The sequence below is a fragment of the Bufo gargarizans genome, chromosome 6, assembly GCF_014858855.1.
Source record: "Bufo gargarizans isolate SCDJY-AF-19 chromosome 6, ASM1485885v1, whole genome shotgun sequence".
Classification (NCBI taxonomy): Eukaryota; Metazoa; Chordata; class Amphibia; order Anura; family Bufonidae; genus Bufo; species Bufo gargarizans.
In genome coordinates this window covers 88,511,466-88,529,250 of record NC_058085.1, presented here as the reverse complement: position 1 = coordinate 88,529,250, position 17,785 = coordinate 88,511,466, and the positions used below count along the sequence as shown (strand labels likewise).

Here is a 17,785-nt window from a genome sequence, read left to right as displayed (position 1 = left end):
GATCAAGAGAAAGGACAAAAATATTACAGTCGGTCGGTCACACGTTTTTTCCAGGAAATTATTTAAGTCAAAGAAATCAATATTAATGAAGACCAATTAGGTGCGGCACATCTATACATACAGTGGTTGGTTCTAATGTTAGATACATATTAAATGGAGGTCACTTACCCTGCAGGCTCAAGGTCTTAAGTCTAAATTCCATGCCATAGATGATAACAAAGCAGTGATCCGGTTCCAGGCGTACCGTAGCATCTTCCTGGTAACGATCAAAATCCCGAGAATTCTTCCCCGGCCGAATCTCCTTTATCTCCCTGATGTCCACTGAGAAGAGAGTGGTATAGAAGATGGATAAGCCATCAATTCCACTATGAACATTCCCACCAGCAGTACATGCTTTCATCTAATAAATAGTTGTAGGTTTGATCTGTGTAAAGCATTCTGGTTCCACATCAGCAATAATGTTTATTCCATCTTAGTTTCTAGAACATGTCCCGAACCTGTCTGAATTACATATTTCCATACTTTATAAATAGACACTACTATCAAACCATTTTCTTCTCACATATTAAAAAGGGGTTGGACTCAACCCCTGGGGTCCTAACTAGTGCCCTGAACATAATCTCACTTGTCTGCTGCTTCTGCAGAATCATAATCACAATCAAAGGCTTCAGCAGTCACAGAGGCTTCAGCAGTACATCACTGCTCAAGAACTCCGACCAGAGAGTGAAGGGGGATGAGTGACTCAATTAGAGCGTGACACATTATACTGAGAAATGCAATGCTCTTCTGAGGTAATCTTGATCTAGGTCCATCATGAGAACAACAGAGCTGTCATGCAAGTATCCTAATTCTACAAGTCTACTATTATTCTTAAAGATAACATCTTTCCCTCCCAGCAGCAATAAAATACTAGATGGGTTCCCTATCTTCGTTTTACCTCTTTGCTGACAGCCACAGAAGGACAAGCCATAGCAATAGCAAATCCCAACTTTGACAGTGCCTATTGTCTGCTCATGGAGGGTGAAAGAGAGTGAGCAGAGTAATGGCGGGGAGCCACTGTAAACTGCAGGCCCCAAATACTCAACACTAGGACTTACAGGTAACTGGAATGTTTTATGTTTCCCAACAACAAGACCTTTCATAAAAGTCTACAGAAAATATACTGCAAAGATACTAGACTTTTTGGATTTGTCCAGCCATGGTGTTGGGCATAGAGATGACCAAATATATTACCTTTAAATATGTAGTCATAGAATAGATGGAAAGCAGCATGACGGTATCATTAAAGAAGACTGCTAGAGTGTTCAGTCTTATGATGGATCGTACACGTTGCACAGGGGACAGTCAATAAGACAGTTACACCCTATAACTTTTCATAGCGCCGCTCTTGTCCATGGACTGTGTCTGGTGTTGTAACTCTGCCCTATTCAAATGTATAGGGATGAGCTGCCGTCCCAGACACGGCCTACATACAACATCAATCCCTGTACATTCACAGTATACAGTACTCACCCATACACTAGGTCAGTGATGGCGAACCTTTTAGAGATCGAGTGCCCAAACCGCAACCCCAAAACCCCCTTATTTATCGCAAAGTGCCAACACGGCAAGTTAACCTGAATCCTACAGTCCAATATAGTATATCTTTCATGTACTTTATCATGTAGTAGCTATAATAGCCTGTCTACATTCAGTGCGCTGCCTGTGCTGTTCATGGTGCGTCCTGCGCTGATGAATGGCAGGAAAGGTCTAAGGCATATTGGTACACTTAGACTTTTTCCAGGGTGTGGGTGCCCACAGAGAGGGCTCCGAGTGCCGCCTCTGGCACCCGTGCCATAGGTTGGCCAGCCCTGCACTAGGTGAATTCAATTATTGTAATACAATTAGAAGTTACCAGTAAACCATTAATCTCATTCTAATTAAGTTATCATTCATCTAAATGGCACAAGCATTTTAACTTCCTGACAGTCTGTTCAACTTTCCTTCGTACATGATACAGGAGATGATGTGATCTCCGTTGTACTTTACAAGAACATCAGAAGGCGCCAAGACGTTCCTCGACCACATAAAAGTAAGAGGCCTCAGACGGAGCGCTTATTAACAGACTTTGAGGTGACTTCTGATAATCTTATTACAGCAGGCAGTACCTGACCCCGATTACGGATAGCAATGTGATCCTACAAACAAGGTCTGAAACAGCTGAGGTGTGCATTACAATGCTGGCACAATAAGCCCCAGTACAAAGGCCATCATAGCGCCTTCCCCCATACGGTTCACATCAGTATTACAATGCTGGCCTAAAATGCCCTGTAGGAAGGCGCAAGGGGCCGTCATTGACAGAAGGTATGTATCACCGAGGTTCCTGGGCTCAGTGAGGTAAGAGCCAGTAATTTTAAGTGTCAGCGAAACTCCACCTTGCACATTGATAGACTGTGCGAGCAGCAGCAGGTGATAGTGGAGTTTCAGCTGCAGCACGCACGGGTCAGTCACTCTGCGGAACAGCACCACTTCACCAACGAGTGGGCCTCCATGTGAGAGGTGTGTGCCGTGATGCGCTGTTTCGAGTACTCCACCAACATGGCCAGTGCCGATGATGCCATCCTCAGCGTTACTATACCACTTCTTTGTCTCCTTGAAAAAACACTTCAGGCGATGATGGAAGAGGATGTGGCACAGGAGGAAGAGGGATCATTTCCACGGTTATCAGGCCAGTCATTTACAAGTGGCTCGGAGGGCGGGTTCCTGCACCAACAGAGGCCAGGTACACAACTGTCCAGCCAGGGCACAGTTCTGGAGGATGTAGAGGAGGAGGATGAGGAGGAACCGTGTTCACAGCAGGGTGGCACCCAAAGCAGCCTATGGGCATCACTGGAGCGTGGCTGGTTGGATAAAGAGGACAAAGACGATACACCTCCCACAGAGGACAGCTTGTCGTTCCCTCTGGGCAGCCTGGCACACATGAGCGACTACATGCTGCAGTGCCTGCGCAACGATCGCCGAGTTACCCACATTCTAACCAGTGCTGATTACTAGGTGGTCACCCTGCTGGATCCTCACTAAAAGGACAATGTGTCATCCTTAATTCTGTCACTGGAGCGTGATAGGAAGATGCACGAGTACAAGCGCATACTGGTAGCACCTCAGAAGAGAGGGTTAGTATGACCGAAATGTAGAAAAGCTTTGTCAGCATGCCACAACAAGGACTTGTCCGTACCTTGTGCTGAGCAGACAAGTATACCAGCCGCACCCAGCCATTGTTCTACTACAGCGGACTTTCTCTTTGCCTTCTCTTTTCTATTTACCAATGTTTTGGGGTCTTCCCAAATTTTATAACAAATAAAATAAAACACAACAAAAACAGTGTTGGCTACCTCCTCCTCCTCCACCTACACCGCCACATCCACTGCCTCCTCAACCTCCACTTTGACTTCCGCCTCCTAGTTCAAGATTATAATTCTATGTTATTTTAAGTAATTTCCCTATCCACATTTGTTTGCAGGTCAATTGTCCTGTTCTTACCCCAATTTTGCAGCCCTCTAGTCCTTACTATGTCTATTTTATAGGCATTTTAGTACCCCAAAGTTCGGGTCCCCATTGACTTCGATGGGGTTCGGGTCCCGAACCCAAACTTTGAGCAGAAGTTTGGCCAAACCCGGCGAACCCGAATTTCCAGGTGTTCGCTAATCTCTATTGAGAGTGAATTCCACACAGATATAGAGATTAGTGTCCCAGAGAAGGTCACAAAAACATTCCCCAGACCATAACACTGCCACTACAAGCTTGTGTTCTTCCAGTAATGGTAGCAAGGTGTTTGTTCTCTGATGTTTCTCGCCTGACACGCTAACGTCCATACATTCAATGAAGCAGAAAACATGACTAATTGGAGAAGGTAACCCTCTGCCAATCAGTAGAGGTCCAATTCAGATATTGACGCAAATTATTGCCCCCATTAATGCCCCCTAATATTATTTTTACTCCATTAGTGGCTCCCAGTATTAATAATTCCCTCATTAGAGGTCACCCCTCCCCACTGTTCTTGTGCAAAAAATAAAAATCACCTCCTCCATTTGATCGCGCCGCAGTTAACACTCTCGCTGTTCACTGGATGTGCAGGACAACACCCGCGCTCTAGCATGATGACGTTTCGCAGGTCCTGCTGCTTCCAGTCAATGCTGTGAAACGTCATCACACTGGAGCGCAGGTCTTGTCCTGTGCATCCTGTCAGCAGCAAGTGTGTATTTTTTGACACAAGCTAAAGACGTGGGGGGATTCCGTACTAATGAGCGCTCCACAATGGAAGCGCCTATTAGTTATAGTGCACAGGTGGCAATCCTAAGCACGGCCCACACAGAGCAGGCTCTGAGTGCCGCCTCTGGCACGCTTGCCATAGGTTCGCCACTACTGCAGTAGGGTTATATAGGAGAGGCGATAAAACTTTAACCTTATTTCAGGAGGTAAGACTAAGCATTAGATCAAAATTGTAAGTTGTGTTAATGGGTTCTCTCATCAAGACCATGAGCCAGAGCAGAGTATTTTTTTTAATATAAAAGTGACTTTTGATGCCTCAGATCCGTCCAAGACAAGGATAAGAATACATACCGTAAATTCTCTTCTTGTTTGCTTTTGTTTTTTTGTAGGATGGAGTCAACAAAGGGGCTTCCTACTCAGAACTATAATGACATGAAGGTCGTATATCCAGGTCATGCTCTCCGCCAAATATCCTACTGGGAGGAGAAATATCAATACTCCTTACACTTCCTACTGCTAAGGCCAAAAGTCCCATGACGCCCTTCATTATCCTTTTTGTTCAAAGACTGGCACACACACCAGATCTAGTCTGGGGGATCAGATGGATGAAGATTACTCACATATGAGGTACGTTTTGTTTGGGACATCTACAGTTTAGGTTTTCTAGAAGGCATTTGATATGAACTCATCTTTCCCTGTAGTTGATCTAGTTCCCCAGGTAGTGGGACAGGATGCTCAGCTGCAACCTAACCACATATAGCATCTGTGCTCTGCAAAGTAGCTTCCTGCCTGCCCGCATCCTGTGTCACAGGAGCACTGCGTCGCTCATCCTCTAGCTGTGCCCACTACTTCCCGAGATCACCACCCATGCAGCAATGTATGCCTTAAACACGCACCTCTTTCTAACCAAGTATACTTTGTATCATACAGCGCTTAAAGGGGTATTCCCATCTCGGACTTTTATGGCACAGCCTGTCTCAACTGTGCTTGGCTGTTCTCAGAACTTTCATAGAAGTGAATGGGCATGCGCAGACACCTTCTTGCACGCTGCAGCCGAAAGATGGTATCCTGTACTAGAGATACAGTAGATGTTGGTCTCAGATTTTCCATTTGCGTCCTTACACCGTAGGCTAAATTCACATCAGCGTTCAGCCTATAAACGAAAAAGGAAAACGGAAAGGACGGATTCGGGGTCCGTTAGGTTTATGCTCAGAGTAAGACTTTTGAAGCGGAGACTAAAGTTGTGCGCACAGGAATTTTGCCTCAGTTTCAAAAATCTTCCTCTGAGCGGAAACCTAACGCACCCCATTATAGTCTATGGGGTCCGAAGGCTCAGTAATGTCCCGAATCAGTCCTTTCCTTTCTCCTGCTCTTATAAAGGAGCAGGAGAACGGAAAGGCTGAACGCTGATGTGAACTCAGCCTTACAGTAGTTCTACATCAACGTTACTTATTCATTTCAATTTCATAGGAAGCCATTTAATCAGAATGTTTTTGGACTGTGGGATGAAACCAGGGTACTGGCAAAAAAAGTTCTGAAATTGAGCCGATATGTGTGTATCATTGGCCTCTGTTAGGGTTGTAGGTATCAGCCTACTCACATTCCTTCTGAACAGAACCTGATCTACACTGGGAAAAAATGCAAACCATCCTTTAGTACAGGCATGTCCAAACTGCGGCCCTCCAGCTGTTGCAAAACTACAACTCCCAGCATGCCATAATAGCTGTAAGCTATCCAGGCATGCTGGGAGTTGTAGTTTTGCAACAGCTGGAGGGCCGCAGTTTGGACATGCCTGCTTTAGTAGATTTGACCCCAGTGATAAAAGACAACACTGCTAAATAACTACTGAGCCACCACACTCCACTTCTGCTCCTACAGGGTGCACCTGGGCGGCCCTGTGGAGGGGATCTAGGAGGAAATTTGAAATGTATTAGGACTAGAGAGAACGGCATTCTGTTAACCTTCTAGGGTAAATTGCCATTTGTCGGGAATTTATGCACAGACTGTGTCACTGGCCAAAAACAAAGTAGATGTATGATCGTTTACAAGTAGATTTTTCAGGAAAACATGCACAGAGCCAACTTTTACCACTTTTTAATTCGACTAATACTCTGCTTCTGGCTGGTAAGTGCTCCCGTGTGTTTGACTTGGACTACTTTATTGGACTAAGACATCTTAAAGAGAGGACTGTCAATAATTATTCACAGTATTTTTATGTTTGTCCACCGATTCAGTATAAATTGGCTACGAAAATGGTTTCAACCGGGCTGTGTGGTCAAGCAATGAAGGTGTGACCCACATCGATACACCAAGAGATTGCGCAAGGGAGGGTTTATGTTCAAAGAATCTCTTGACTGCAGCCGGTCAAGCAGGGATCTCGTGGAACTGGATTTTCATAAGTTTGGTAAAAGAAACAGATACTTTCGAATTCTCCAAAGTTGCTTCTTTAAAAGGGGTTTTCCATTTGCATCAGCATCCTTTAAAATAATCATTTATGAAGGTCGCTGTAATTCACTTCTTTACCTTTACTGCTCCAATCTCCCATTCTGGGTTGTGGTCACATGATCACGTCCATACGGTTTTTATTATTTCCTGTGATGTTATGTCAATGGGCGGGGCAGTGATAGGGGTATGTCTATGTAACGAGCTGGATGGGAGGAGGTGATATCACAGCTTATCTACTTCCTCCTGACCTCTGCACAGAACTAGAAAACTCTCCCACAGAAGTCAATGAGGTCCCCTCCTGTCCATGGTGTCTGTGGCCACACCTGATGCAAGATGCTCGTCCCCATAATCATGTTCAGAAAATAGCAACACATATCCTGTTTTTTTTTATCTGTTTTTATTTTCTGATTGCAAAAATTGTTTATGCTATCTACTTTTGACGGACAAAAAAAATTAAATAAATAATAATCGGCGACACATTTTCTTTAAAGGGACACTGACAGGGCCAATAAGCATATTGAGGTATATATATGGCACTCTACAGGTCTTATAATGGGTATTACAATCATATAAGTATCCCCCCTGTCCACATTATACATACAGTAAACTTACGTTTTATAACCTGCTCCAACGGTCTTCAATCTGCCCAAGGGGCGGCGTTTCACCTCTCTTGCGCCCAGCCAGCCTCCCCCAACTGCCGCTTTGAAGCGCCGCCCAGCTCATGAATATTCAGTTTGCTGGGCGGCTTCTGCGGTCCCCGCTCTGAAGCGCTGCGCTGAACAGTGCCCTGCGCATGCGCCAGATCTTGTGAAGTCGGGGACAGTAAGCGCCGCCCAGCGAAGTGAATATTGATGAGCTGGGCGGCGCTTACTGTACCGGACTTTACAAGATCCAGCGCATGCGCCGGGCACTGTTAAGCGCAGCGCTTCAGAGCGGGGACCGCAGAAGCCGCCCAGCAAACTGAATATTCATGAGCTGGGCGGCGCTTCAAAGCGGCAGTTGGGGGAGGCTGGCTGGGCGCAAGAGAGGTGAAACGCCGCCCCTTGGGCAGATTGAAGACCGTTGGAGCAGGTTATAAAACTTAAGTTTACTGTATGTATAATGTGGACAGGGGGTATACTTATATGATTGTAATACCCATTATAAGACCTGTACTGCCATATATATACCTCAATATGCTTATTGGCCCTGTCAGTGTCCCTTTAAGGCCTTGTTCGCACAAGGTGATTTTTAGAAGTCAAAATTAGACATAGATCCCAGTGTAGGACTGGGGTGCCTAGGGCCCACCAGTAACATTTATTTTGGGGGCCCACCGTACCGATACATTCAAATATTATCTGCCCACACAGCAACAAGATGCTACCAGATGATTGAATGCGGGGGTCCCTGCAGCAACTTTGAGAAGGTAGGTCTTGGGGAAAAAGAGGACACTGGCTAGCTTTCCTCTATACCTAGAAGTCATCTTAGCTCTGATCAGGTCTAGAATAATAAACTGGGGAGTTTCTTTATCTAACAACTACTTCATATGATATTTATGATATGATATTCTGATATTTAAGGACTCTATACTGATAGGGAGTGTTCCACAAAATTGGCGCATAGCAAATGTGGTGCCAATATTTCTAAAGGGTCCAAATACAGAGCCTGGAAACTATAGGCCGGTAAGTTTAACATATGTTGTGGGCAAACTGTTTGAAGGTTTTCTAAGGCCTCTTTCACACTTGCGTTGTCCGGATCCGGCGTGTACTCCATTTGCCGGAATTACACGCCGGATCCGGAAAAACGCAAGTGAACTGAAAGCATTTGAAGATGGATCTGTCTTCAAAATGCGTTCAGTGTTACTATGGCAGCCAGGACGCTATTAAAGTCCTGGTTGCCATAGTAGTAGTGGGGAGCGGGGGAGCAGTATACTTACAGTCCGCGCGGCTCCCGGGGCGCTCCAGAATGATGTCAGAGCGCCCCATGCGCATGGATGACGTGCCATACGATCACGTCATCCATGCGCTTGGGGCGCCCTGACGTCACTCTGGAGCGCCCCGGGAGCCGCACGGACTGTAAGTATACTGCTCCCCCGCTCCCCACTACACTTTACCATGGCTGCCAGGACTTTAGTGTCCCGGCAGCCATGGTAACCATTCAGAAAAAGCTAAACGTCGGATCCGGCAATGCGCCGAAACGACGTTTAGCTTAAGGCCGGATCCGGATCAATGCCTTTCAATGGGCATTCATTCCAGATCCGGCCTTGCGGCAAGTCTTCAGGATTTTTGGCCGGAGCAAAAAGCGCAGCATGCGGTATTTTCTCCGGCCAAAAAACGTTCCGGTCTGGAACTGAAGACATCCTGATGCATCCTGAACGGATTTCTCTCCATTCAGAATGCATTAGGATAAAACTGATCAGGATTCTTCCGGCATAGAGCCCTGACGACGGAACTCTATGCCGGCAGAAAAGGACGCAAGTGTGAAAGAGCCCTAAGAGATGCTATCTTGGAGTACCTCAATTAAAATAAGCAAATAACGCTATATCAGCATGGCTTCATAAGGGATCGATCAGGTCAAACTAATGTAATCAGTTTCTATGAGGAGGTAAGTTCTAGACTTGACAGCGGCAAATCAATGGATGTCGTATATCTGGACTTCTCCAAAGCATTTGACACTGTACCACATGAAAGTTTTGTATATAAAATGAGAATGCTCGGACTGGGAGAAAATATCTGTATGTGGGTAAGTAACTGGCTCAATGATAGAAAACAGAGGGTGGTTATTAGTGGTACACACTCAGATTGGGTCACTGTCACTAGTGGGGTACCTCAGGGGTCAGTATTGGGCCGTATTCTCTTCAATATATGTATTAAAGGGACTCTGTCATCAGATTTGTGCCCTATAAGCTAAACATATGGCCATGTCGGTGCTAATAACATGAATCCTTAACTGCCCTTATTAACCCCTTAAGGACACAGGGCGTACCGGTACGCCCTATTTCCCGAGTCCTTAAGGACCAAGGGCGTACCGGTACGTCCTGACTTAAAATCGGCATTCCGGCGCCGCGGGGGTTAATCGGAACGGGATTTCGGCTGAAATCATTCAGCCGGCATCCCGTAACAACGCAGGGGGGGGTCATTTGACCCCCCCGTATCGGCGATCGCAGAAAACCGCAGGTCAATTCAGACCTGCGGTTTTCTGCGTTTCCGGTCCATTCGGGTGTCCGGTGACCCGATGAACCGGAAAAAGACTGCGATCGGTGGCGTAATTATACACCACCAATCGCAGTCCGAGGATTTGAGGAGGCGGTGCTGGCCCTGGTGCTGAACACTGCTGTCCAGGGTGCTGATTGGTGCAGGGGAGAGAGGCGCGAGATTCAAACTTCCTGCGCTCCTCTCTCCCCTCCTCTTCCTGTTCTGCACGAGCACCCGGCAGCATCGTCCAGCACCAGCTCCTGTGTCCCCCTAATCGCCATCCATCACCCTCCTGCACCCATCGCCACCCAGGTAGGTTAGGGTCAGTGAGGGAGAGGCATCGTTAGGCAGGGAAAGAAGGGAAAAGTTAGTTAGGAAAAAAAAAAAAAAAAACTTTTAACTTTTACACAAAACTTTTTTTTTGATCCATCTATCAGACCCCAGACCCCCCCCTGCCACTTGCCCCCCCCCCTACCAGCCCCCCACCACCAGCCCCCCACCACCACCAGCCCCCCACCACCACCAGCCCCCCCACCCCCTCCACCCATCCCCCCACCACTCCCCCCAACCCCCCCCCCCCCACCACCACCACTAGCCCCCTCACCACCACTTTTTTTTCTGCGTTCGCTGACTGGTCGGCACTTTTTAGCGTCCGTCCACTGTTAGCGCATCGCCTGCCCCACCGCTGATCAGCGTTGTACCGCTAATCAGCAACTTTTTTTTTTTCCTAACACTTGCCCTTTTTTCCTTTTTTTAGTACGCGAACACCCGTTGCCCCCACACACACGCACATATAATAAAGTTTTACACACACGCACACCTACACGCACACACACCCATGGCCCGCCGGGTGTTCTCGGCCGAGGAGGCATATGCCCAGATTGCCTCCGACTCCGAGAGCCCCAGTGAGGATGAGGATGACCCCACATTCCTCTTATCATCAGCATCCTCCTCATCATCATCGGATGACGATGAGCCACCAAGGCGGCGGAGACGCCGCCAGGCGGAGCCAGGGGCCGCACATGCTAGGGATCCTGTGGCCCACCCTAGTACGAGCCGCCCTGGGGTTCGTACTGGTTTCCCGGCCCACCAAATAAGTTCACCGGAGACCCCTGCCGATGAACTTAGCTGGTGTCCCCCAGTGGACTTTGAGCCTGAGATTCCGGATTTCGCTGGCAATCTTGGAATCCAGATTCCCACAGTGGGGTTTACTGAAATTGACTATTTTAGTTTTTTTTTCAGTAACCCACTGGTGAATTTGATGGTGGAGCAGACGAATCTGTACGCCCAACAGTTCGTCGCTCAAAACCCAGGCTCAGTTTTGGCTAGACCCGGTGGCTGGACGCCGGTCAGTGCAGCCGAAATGAGGACATTTTGGGGCCTCGTGCTGCATATGGGTCTAGTCCAAAAACCCAGTGTCAGGCAATACTGGAGTGGGGACGTCCTGTACCAGACCCCACTGTACAGTATGGTCATGACACGCTCCCGGTTTGAGGCCATCCGGAAATGTCTGCATTATTCCGATAATGCAGCATGTCCACCCCGAGGTGATCCTGCCTATGACCGGCTGTATAAGATACGGCCTGTCATCGATCACTTTGGGGCCACATTTCAGCAGGCCTACGTACCTGGAAGGGAGGTCGCGGTTGATGAGTCGCTCATTGCGTTCAAGGGGAGACTCAGTTTCCGCCAATATATTCCCACAAAGCGAGCGAGGTATGGCGTGAAGCTATACAAAATTTGTGAGAGTACCTCAGGGTACACTTACAAATTTCGTGTGTACGAGGGGCGAGATTCCCGTATTCAACCCCCAGAATGTCCTCCCACTCTGGGTGTTAGCGGGAAACTCGTGTGGGACCTTATGTACCCACTGCTGGATAATGGTTACCACTTGTACGTGGATAACTTTTATACCAGCATTCCCTTGTTCAGGTCCCTTGCCGCCAGATCTACGTTCGCTTGTGGGACCGTGCGGAAAAATCAGCGCGGCCTCCCTGCCTACCCCCTCCAGGTACCTATCCCCAGGGGTGAGACCCGTGCACTTACCAGTGGAAACCTGTTGCTGGTCAGGTATAAGGACAAGAGGGATGTCCTTATGCTGTCCACAATCCACGGTAACGGCACCACCCCAGTCCCTGTGCGAGGTACCGCGGCAACGGTCCTCAAGCCCGATTGTATCGTCGACTACAATCGGTATATGGGAGGAGTTGATCTCTCGGATCAAGTCCTCACGCCATATAACGCCATGCGCAAAACCCGGGCATGGTACAAAAAAGTTGCGGTCTACTTGGTGCAGGTTGCCATGTACAACTCTTTTGTACTATCCCGAAGCGCTGGCAGCACAGGGACATTCCTCCAATTCTATGAGGCAGTCCTCAAGGACCTGATCTTTTCGGACCGGGAAAGAGCAGGCCGGAGTACCTCGGGAACTGGAGGCGCCCGGATCGTCCCTGGCCAACACTTTCCAGGTGTGGTCCCCCATACTGGAAAGAAGGGACGAACCCAAAAAAAGTGCAGAGTGTGTCGCAGGAGGGGGATACGGAAGGACACCACCACTCAGTGCGACACGTGCCCCGATCATCCGGGCCTCTGCGTTATCGATTGCTTCAGGGAGTATCACACTTCCATGGAGTACTAAATTTTTATAATCCCCAACAGTTCACTAGAGAACATAAAACACTATGGCTCTCAGACTTTGGAGACACGAAAACTATTTTTCTTTCCCCCAAAAATATTAGTTTTAGTGCAGGCATCCTCAAACTGCGGCCCTCCAGATGTTGTAAAACTATAACTCCCAGCATGCCCAGACAACCTACAGCCATCAGCAGGGCATGGTGGGAATTGTAGTTTTACAACATCTGGAGGGCCGCAGTTTTAGGATGCCTGCTTAGTGTCTCCAAAGTCTGAGAGCCATACATATTGGGCATCGTCGCGTGCGTAAAAGTCGTCGCTATAAAAATAACTTTTGACCAAACGCCTCGGATGAACGGTGTTAAAAATATAAAATAAAAACGGTGCCAAAACACCTATTTTTGGGCAAAATTTCAATTTAAATCCATTTTGCCGGTAATAAAGCAAGGGTTAACAGCCAAACAAAACTAAATATTTATTGCCCCGATTCTGTCGTTTGCAGAAACACCCCATATGTGGTCGTAAATGGCTATATAGCCGCACGGCAGGGCATAGAACGAAGGGAACGCCATACGGTTTCTGGAAGGCAGATTTTGATGGACAGTTTTTTTTTTGACACCATGTCCCATTAGAAGCCCCCCCTGATGTAGCCCAGACTAGAAACTCCAAAAAAGTGACCCCATCTAAGAAACTACACCCCTCAAGGTATTCAAAAGTTACTTTACAAACTATGTTAACCCTTTAGGTGTTCCACAAAACTAAATAGCGAATGTAGAAACAATTTTAGATTTTAATTTTTTTGTTACATTGCCTCAAAAAAGAGTAATATAGAGCAACCAAATATCAAATTTACCCCAAAAATAGTCCCAAAACAACAACCACCTTATCCCGTAGTTTCCTAGATGGGGTCACTTTTATGGAGTTTCTACTCTAGGGGTGCATCAGGGGGCTTGAAAGGGTACATGGTGTAAATAAACCAGTCCAGCAAAATCTGCCTTCCAAAAACCATATGGCGTTCCCCTTCTTCTATGTCCTGCCGTTTAGCCAAATAGTAGTTTACCACCACATATGGGGTGTTTCTGCAAACTACAGAATCAGGGCAACCCATTTTGAGTGTTGTTTGGCAGTTAACCCTTGTTTTACTCCTAGAAAAAATTGATTATATTGGAAAATTTTCCAAAAAATTGAAATTTCATAATTGTTTCTCCATCTGCCATTAACTCTTGTGGAACACCTAAAGGGTTAACAAAGTTTGTAAACCCAGTTTTGAATACCTTGAGGGGTGTACTTTCTTAGATGGAGTCACTTTTTTGAAATTTCTATTCTAGGGGTGCAACAGGGGGCTTCAAATGGGACATGGTATAAACAAAACCAGTCCTGCAAAATCTGCCTTCCAAAACCCATATGGTGTTCCCCTCCTTCTATGTGCTACCGTTCGGCCAAACAGTAGTTTACGACCACATATGGGGTGTTTTTGCAAACTACAGAATCAGGGCAACCCATTTTGAGTGTTGTTTGGCAGTTAACCCTTGTTTTACTCCTAGAAAAAATTGATTATATTGGAAAATTTTCCAAAAAATTGAAATTTCATAATTGTTTCTCCATCTGCCATTAACTCTTGTGGAACACCTAAAGGGTTAACAAAGTTTGTAAACCCAGTTTTGAATACCTTGAGGGGTGTACTTTCTTAGATGGAGTCACTTTTTTGAAATTTCTATTCTAGGGGTGCAACAGGGGGCTTCAAATGGGACATGGTATAAACAAAACCAGTCCTGCAAAATCTGCCTTCCAAAACCCATATGGTGTTCCCCTCCTTCTATGTGCTACCGTTCGGCCAAACAGTAGTTTACGACCACATATGGGGTGTTTTTGCAAACTACAGAATCAGGGCAACCCATTTTGAGTGTTGTTTGGCAGTTAACCCTTATTTTACTCCTGGAAAAAATTTATTATATTGGAAAATTTTCCAAAAAATAGAAATTTCAAAATTGTTTCTCCATCTGCCATTAACTCTTGTGGAACACCTAAAGGGTTAATAAAGTTTGAAAAAACAGTTTTGAATACCTTGAGGGGTGTAGTTTCTAGAATGGGGTCATTTTTGGGAGGTTTCTATTATCTAAGCCTCACAATATGACTTCAAACCTGAACTGGTCCATAAAAAGTGGGATTTTGAAGATTTCTCAAAAATTTCAAAATTTGCTTCTAAACTTCTAAGCCTTGTAACATCCCCAAAAAATAAAATATCATTCCCAAAATGCTACAAACATGAAGTAGACATATGGGGAATGTAAAGTCATCACAATTTTTGGGGGTATTACTATGTATTACAGAAGTAGAGAAACTGAAACTTAGAAATTTGCTAATTTTTCAAAATTTTTGGTAAAAAATGTATTTTTTTATGCAAAAAAAATAACTTTTTTGACCCAATTTTAGCAGTGTCATGAAGTACAATATGTGACGAAAAAACAATCTCAGAACGGCCTGGGTAAGTCAAAGCGTTTGAAAGTTATGAGCACTTAAAGTGACACTGGTCAGATTTGCAAAAAATGGCCCGGTCCTTAAGGTGAAAATGAGCCCGGTCCTTAAGGGGTTAAAGGGATTCTGTCACCTCCCCTAACCCAAAATTGGATTTTAAAGCAGTCATGCAGCACAGCTTACCTTGAATAGGCTGTGCTCTTCTATCTTGTAATCCGTCCAGCAGTTTATGTGAAAATCGACTTTTATGGTTATGCAAATTAGCCCTGAAGGTGCCCAGAGGGGCGTTTTGTTCCCCTTAGTGAGCCCAGTACCGCCCCTCTTACAGTGCCCAGCCCGCCTTCCTTGCAACTGTCTAACCGCCCCCAGCCTCTCATCCCTAAATTTTTTCCCCTAAAGTAAGGGAAATTGGCTTCTACCTCACAGGAGTTTTTTGCCTTCCCCTGGATCAACTTGCAGGATGACAGGCCGAACTGGATGGACGGATGTCTTTTTTCAGCCTTATAAACTATAAAACATAGGCTGGTGGAGGTGCTGTACACTGAATATATGTATGTAGTGCAGTAAGTCTACAGTGTTATGTGCCACTTGTGCAGTAAGTGGGAGGCTAGGGGCCCATCGGGCTTACGTCTTTAAGGTCACAATGGCGCGTTCAGACATTATGCCATACAGTTCCATAGCTGGCAGTGTGTAATCCGCTGACTATAGACCCTCATTCACTCCTAACAGGGGTGCTGCAGTGATTCGGTAGCTCGCAGTGAGAAGCTGGATATGGACAGGAAATTCTTTTCTCACACACGGCTCCAAATAGAACATTTTTATTCGGGAAAGACATTTTCTGACCTCAGAATGGATGTGAACGCTTAGCGTTGGGTGTGGCTGCAACAAAACATTGCATGAACGTTACTTTAAAAAACGCCCAAAAACAAAAGATGTGACTTATGGTTTACCAGGCTCATTTTCTGATTTTGAAAGTTAATTTTTTTTTACTTTCTTTCACTGTATGGGAAAAATTCAACTGTAAGACAGTAAGTACGAAAAAAATAGTTGTAAAAAAGGTCATGTGCAGAATTTACTTCAAAGGGATTATCAAATGACTAACATTAAAAATGAAAATCAGCCATCATATAGCACATGCCAATCTCTAACAAAGCTAGAACCAGCCCTGTACCTCCCCTGGATCCAGAGATCTCCCTATTCATTGCTCTGCTAGATTTACATCAAGCTGACAGCTCAAGGGGAGTGTCTTTTCTGCTACAGCTCAGGGGGCGTGTCCATGCTCTCCCCATCACAGCTCAGGGGGCGTGTCCATGCTCTCCCTATCACAGCTCAGGAGGGAGCTGAAGGATGAAACTGAGCATGTGCGGCCATCTCAGTAAACAGGACAGAGAAATAAGATAAAGAACCAAGAGCAGGTGGTGCTATACAGATACATTGTATTGAATAACTCAGTGGCTATGCTAAATTGTTAATTACATGCAATTACAAAAGTATTCAGATCCAGGCGCTGGTTTGAAAACTATAGAATATTTTTTCTGGGTCAACCCCTTTAAATTTCCAGCGAGAGCTACCTGTACCCCCACTCTCTTTGTGCTATGAGAACAACTTCTAATAACCCCCCCCCAAACACACTCTGTGCACATGTTCCCTGTACACCAATACACCCAGATGCCCTGATAGTGGAGTCTCTTCTGTCTCCAAATACATCTGCTGAACCTTCCTAAAGGTGCATTTACAGGCACCAAGGAGAAGCAGTCGGAGGTAAATTGCCTAATGTACATGCGCCGAACACCTCCATAGTATGAGGACGAACGATGGCTATTGCCATCCCCCTTCCTCATAAAGCTGCATTGTTTCTGGGCAGCAGACTGCTGGTTGGAAGTCACAATCTTCTGCCCAGAAAAATAATTTAGATGCCTGCACAGACAGAATCACCCCATGAACAAGAGTTTTGCTTGTTCATTGCGTGATCTGCAGCACCTTCAGGAACAAGTGTTTGCAGGAACGTTCGTTCCCGACAATCTGCCCATGTAAATGTGCGCCAAAATTTACGTGGAAAAAAAGGCCATGTGAACATATCCTTACAGCCACCATGGTAGGCCTCATGCATATGACCGTATTTTCGGTCTGCATCCGATCCACATTGTTTGTGGATAGGATGCGGACAGCACACTTATGGCCACTCCGCTGCTCCGCAAAAGAGCTAGAACATGTCCTATTCTTGCCCATTTTGCGGACAAGGACAAGAAATATCTACAGGAGTTTGAAAAAAAAAAAAGCATAGGCATGCACATGGCGGGGATCCGTGTTTTGTGGACTGCAAAACGGATGAGGCCTTAGTGCCCTGTATGTCTGTCCTGTTTAAGCAGGAGCAGTTTGGCTCAGTGTGGCTATCCTACAGCAACAGAAGACCGGTCACCTCTATTTCTATGCTCCTATTCAGGGAAAATGCATAAAAATATATAAAAAAAAATCTAACAAAACAAAACTGCATGAGGAAAGCCACTAATGAACAGGATCAAAGGGTCAATCCTATTATATCAGGCATAATGCATGGTCAGATTGATCTTGTTGAGTAAAATGATATCTTTATCTTTTGCTGAAACACTGTTCCTGAGCAATACTCGTTTTTATTTTTATGCAAATATTTCTTGGAGCACCGAGGGGCCAGTCAAGACCCTTGGAGCACCAGATCTTGAACACTCTGCTCTTTCTCTGCCACCTCCCCTTTCTCACCGAGTAACAGGGCTAGGCATCTCATCTGGGTTGTTTCACTTCAGCACATGGCAATTATTATGTAGAGAAAGTTAATA

General features: G+C 45.9%; 1 protein-coding gene across 2 annotated transcripts in view; it reads right to left on the bottom strand.

Moving 5' to 3' along the window:
- PLCG1 (phospholipase C gamma 1) overlaps positions 1–17,785 on the bottom strand; it is a 79,406-nt gene that overhangs the window by 28,680 nt on the left and 32,941 nt on the right. For both annotated transcript variants that reach the window (XM_044297960.1, XM_044297961.1), the window contains exon 2: positions 169–321. In XM_044297960.1, the coding sequence (XP_044153895.1) occupies positions 169–321 (153 nt within the window). The remainder of the gene's footprint in view (positions 1–168; positions 322–17,785) is intronic.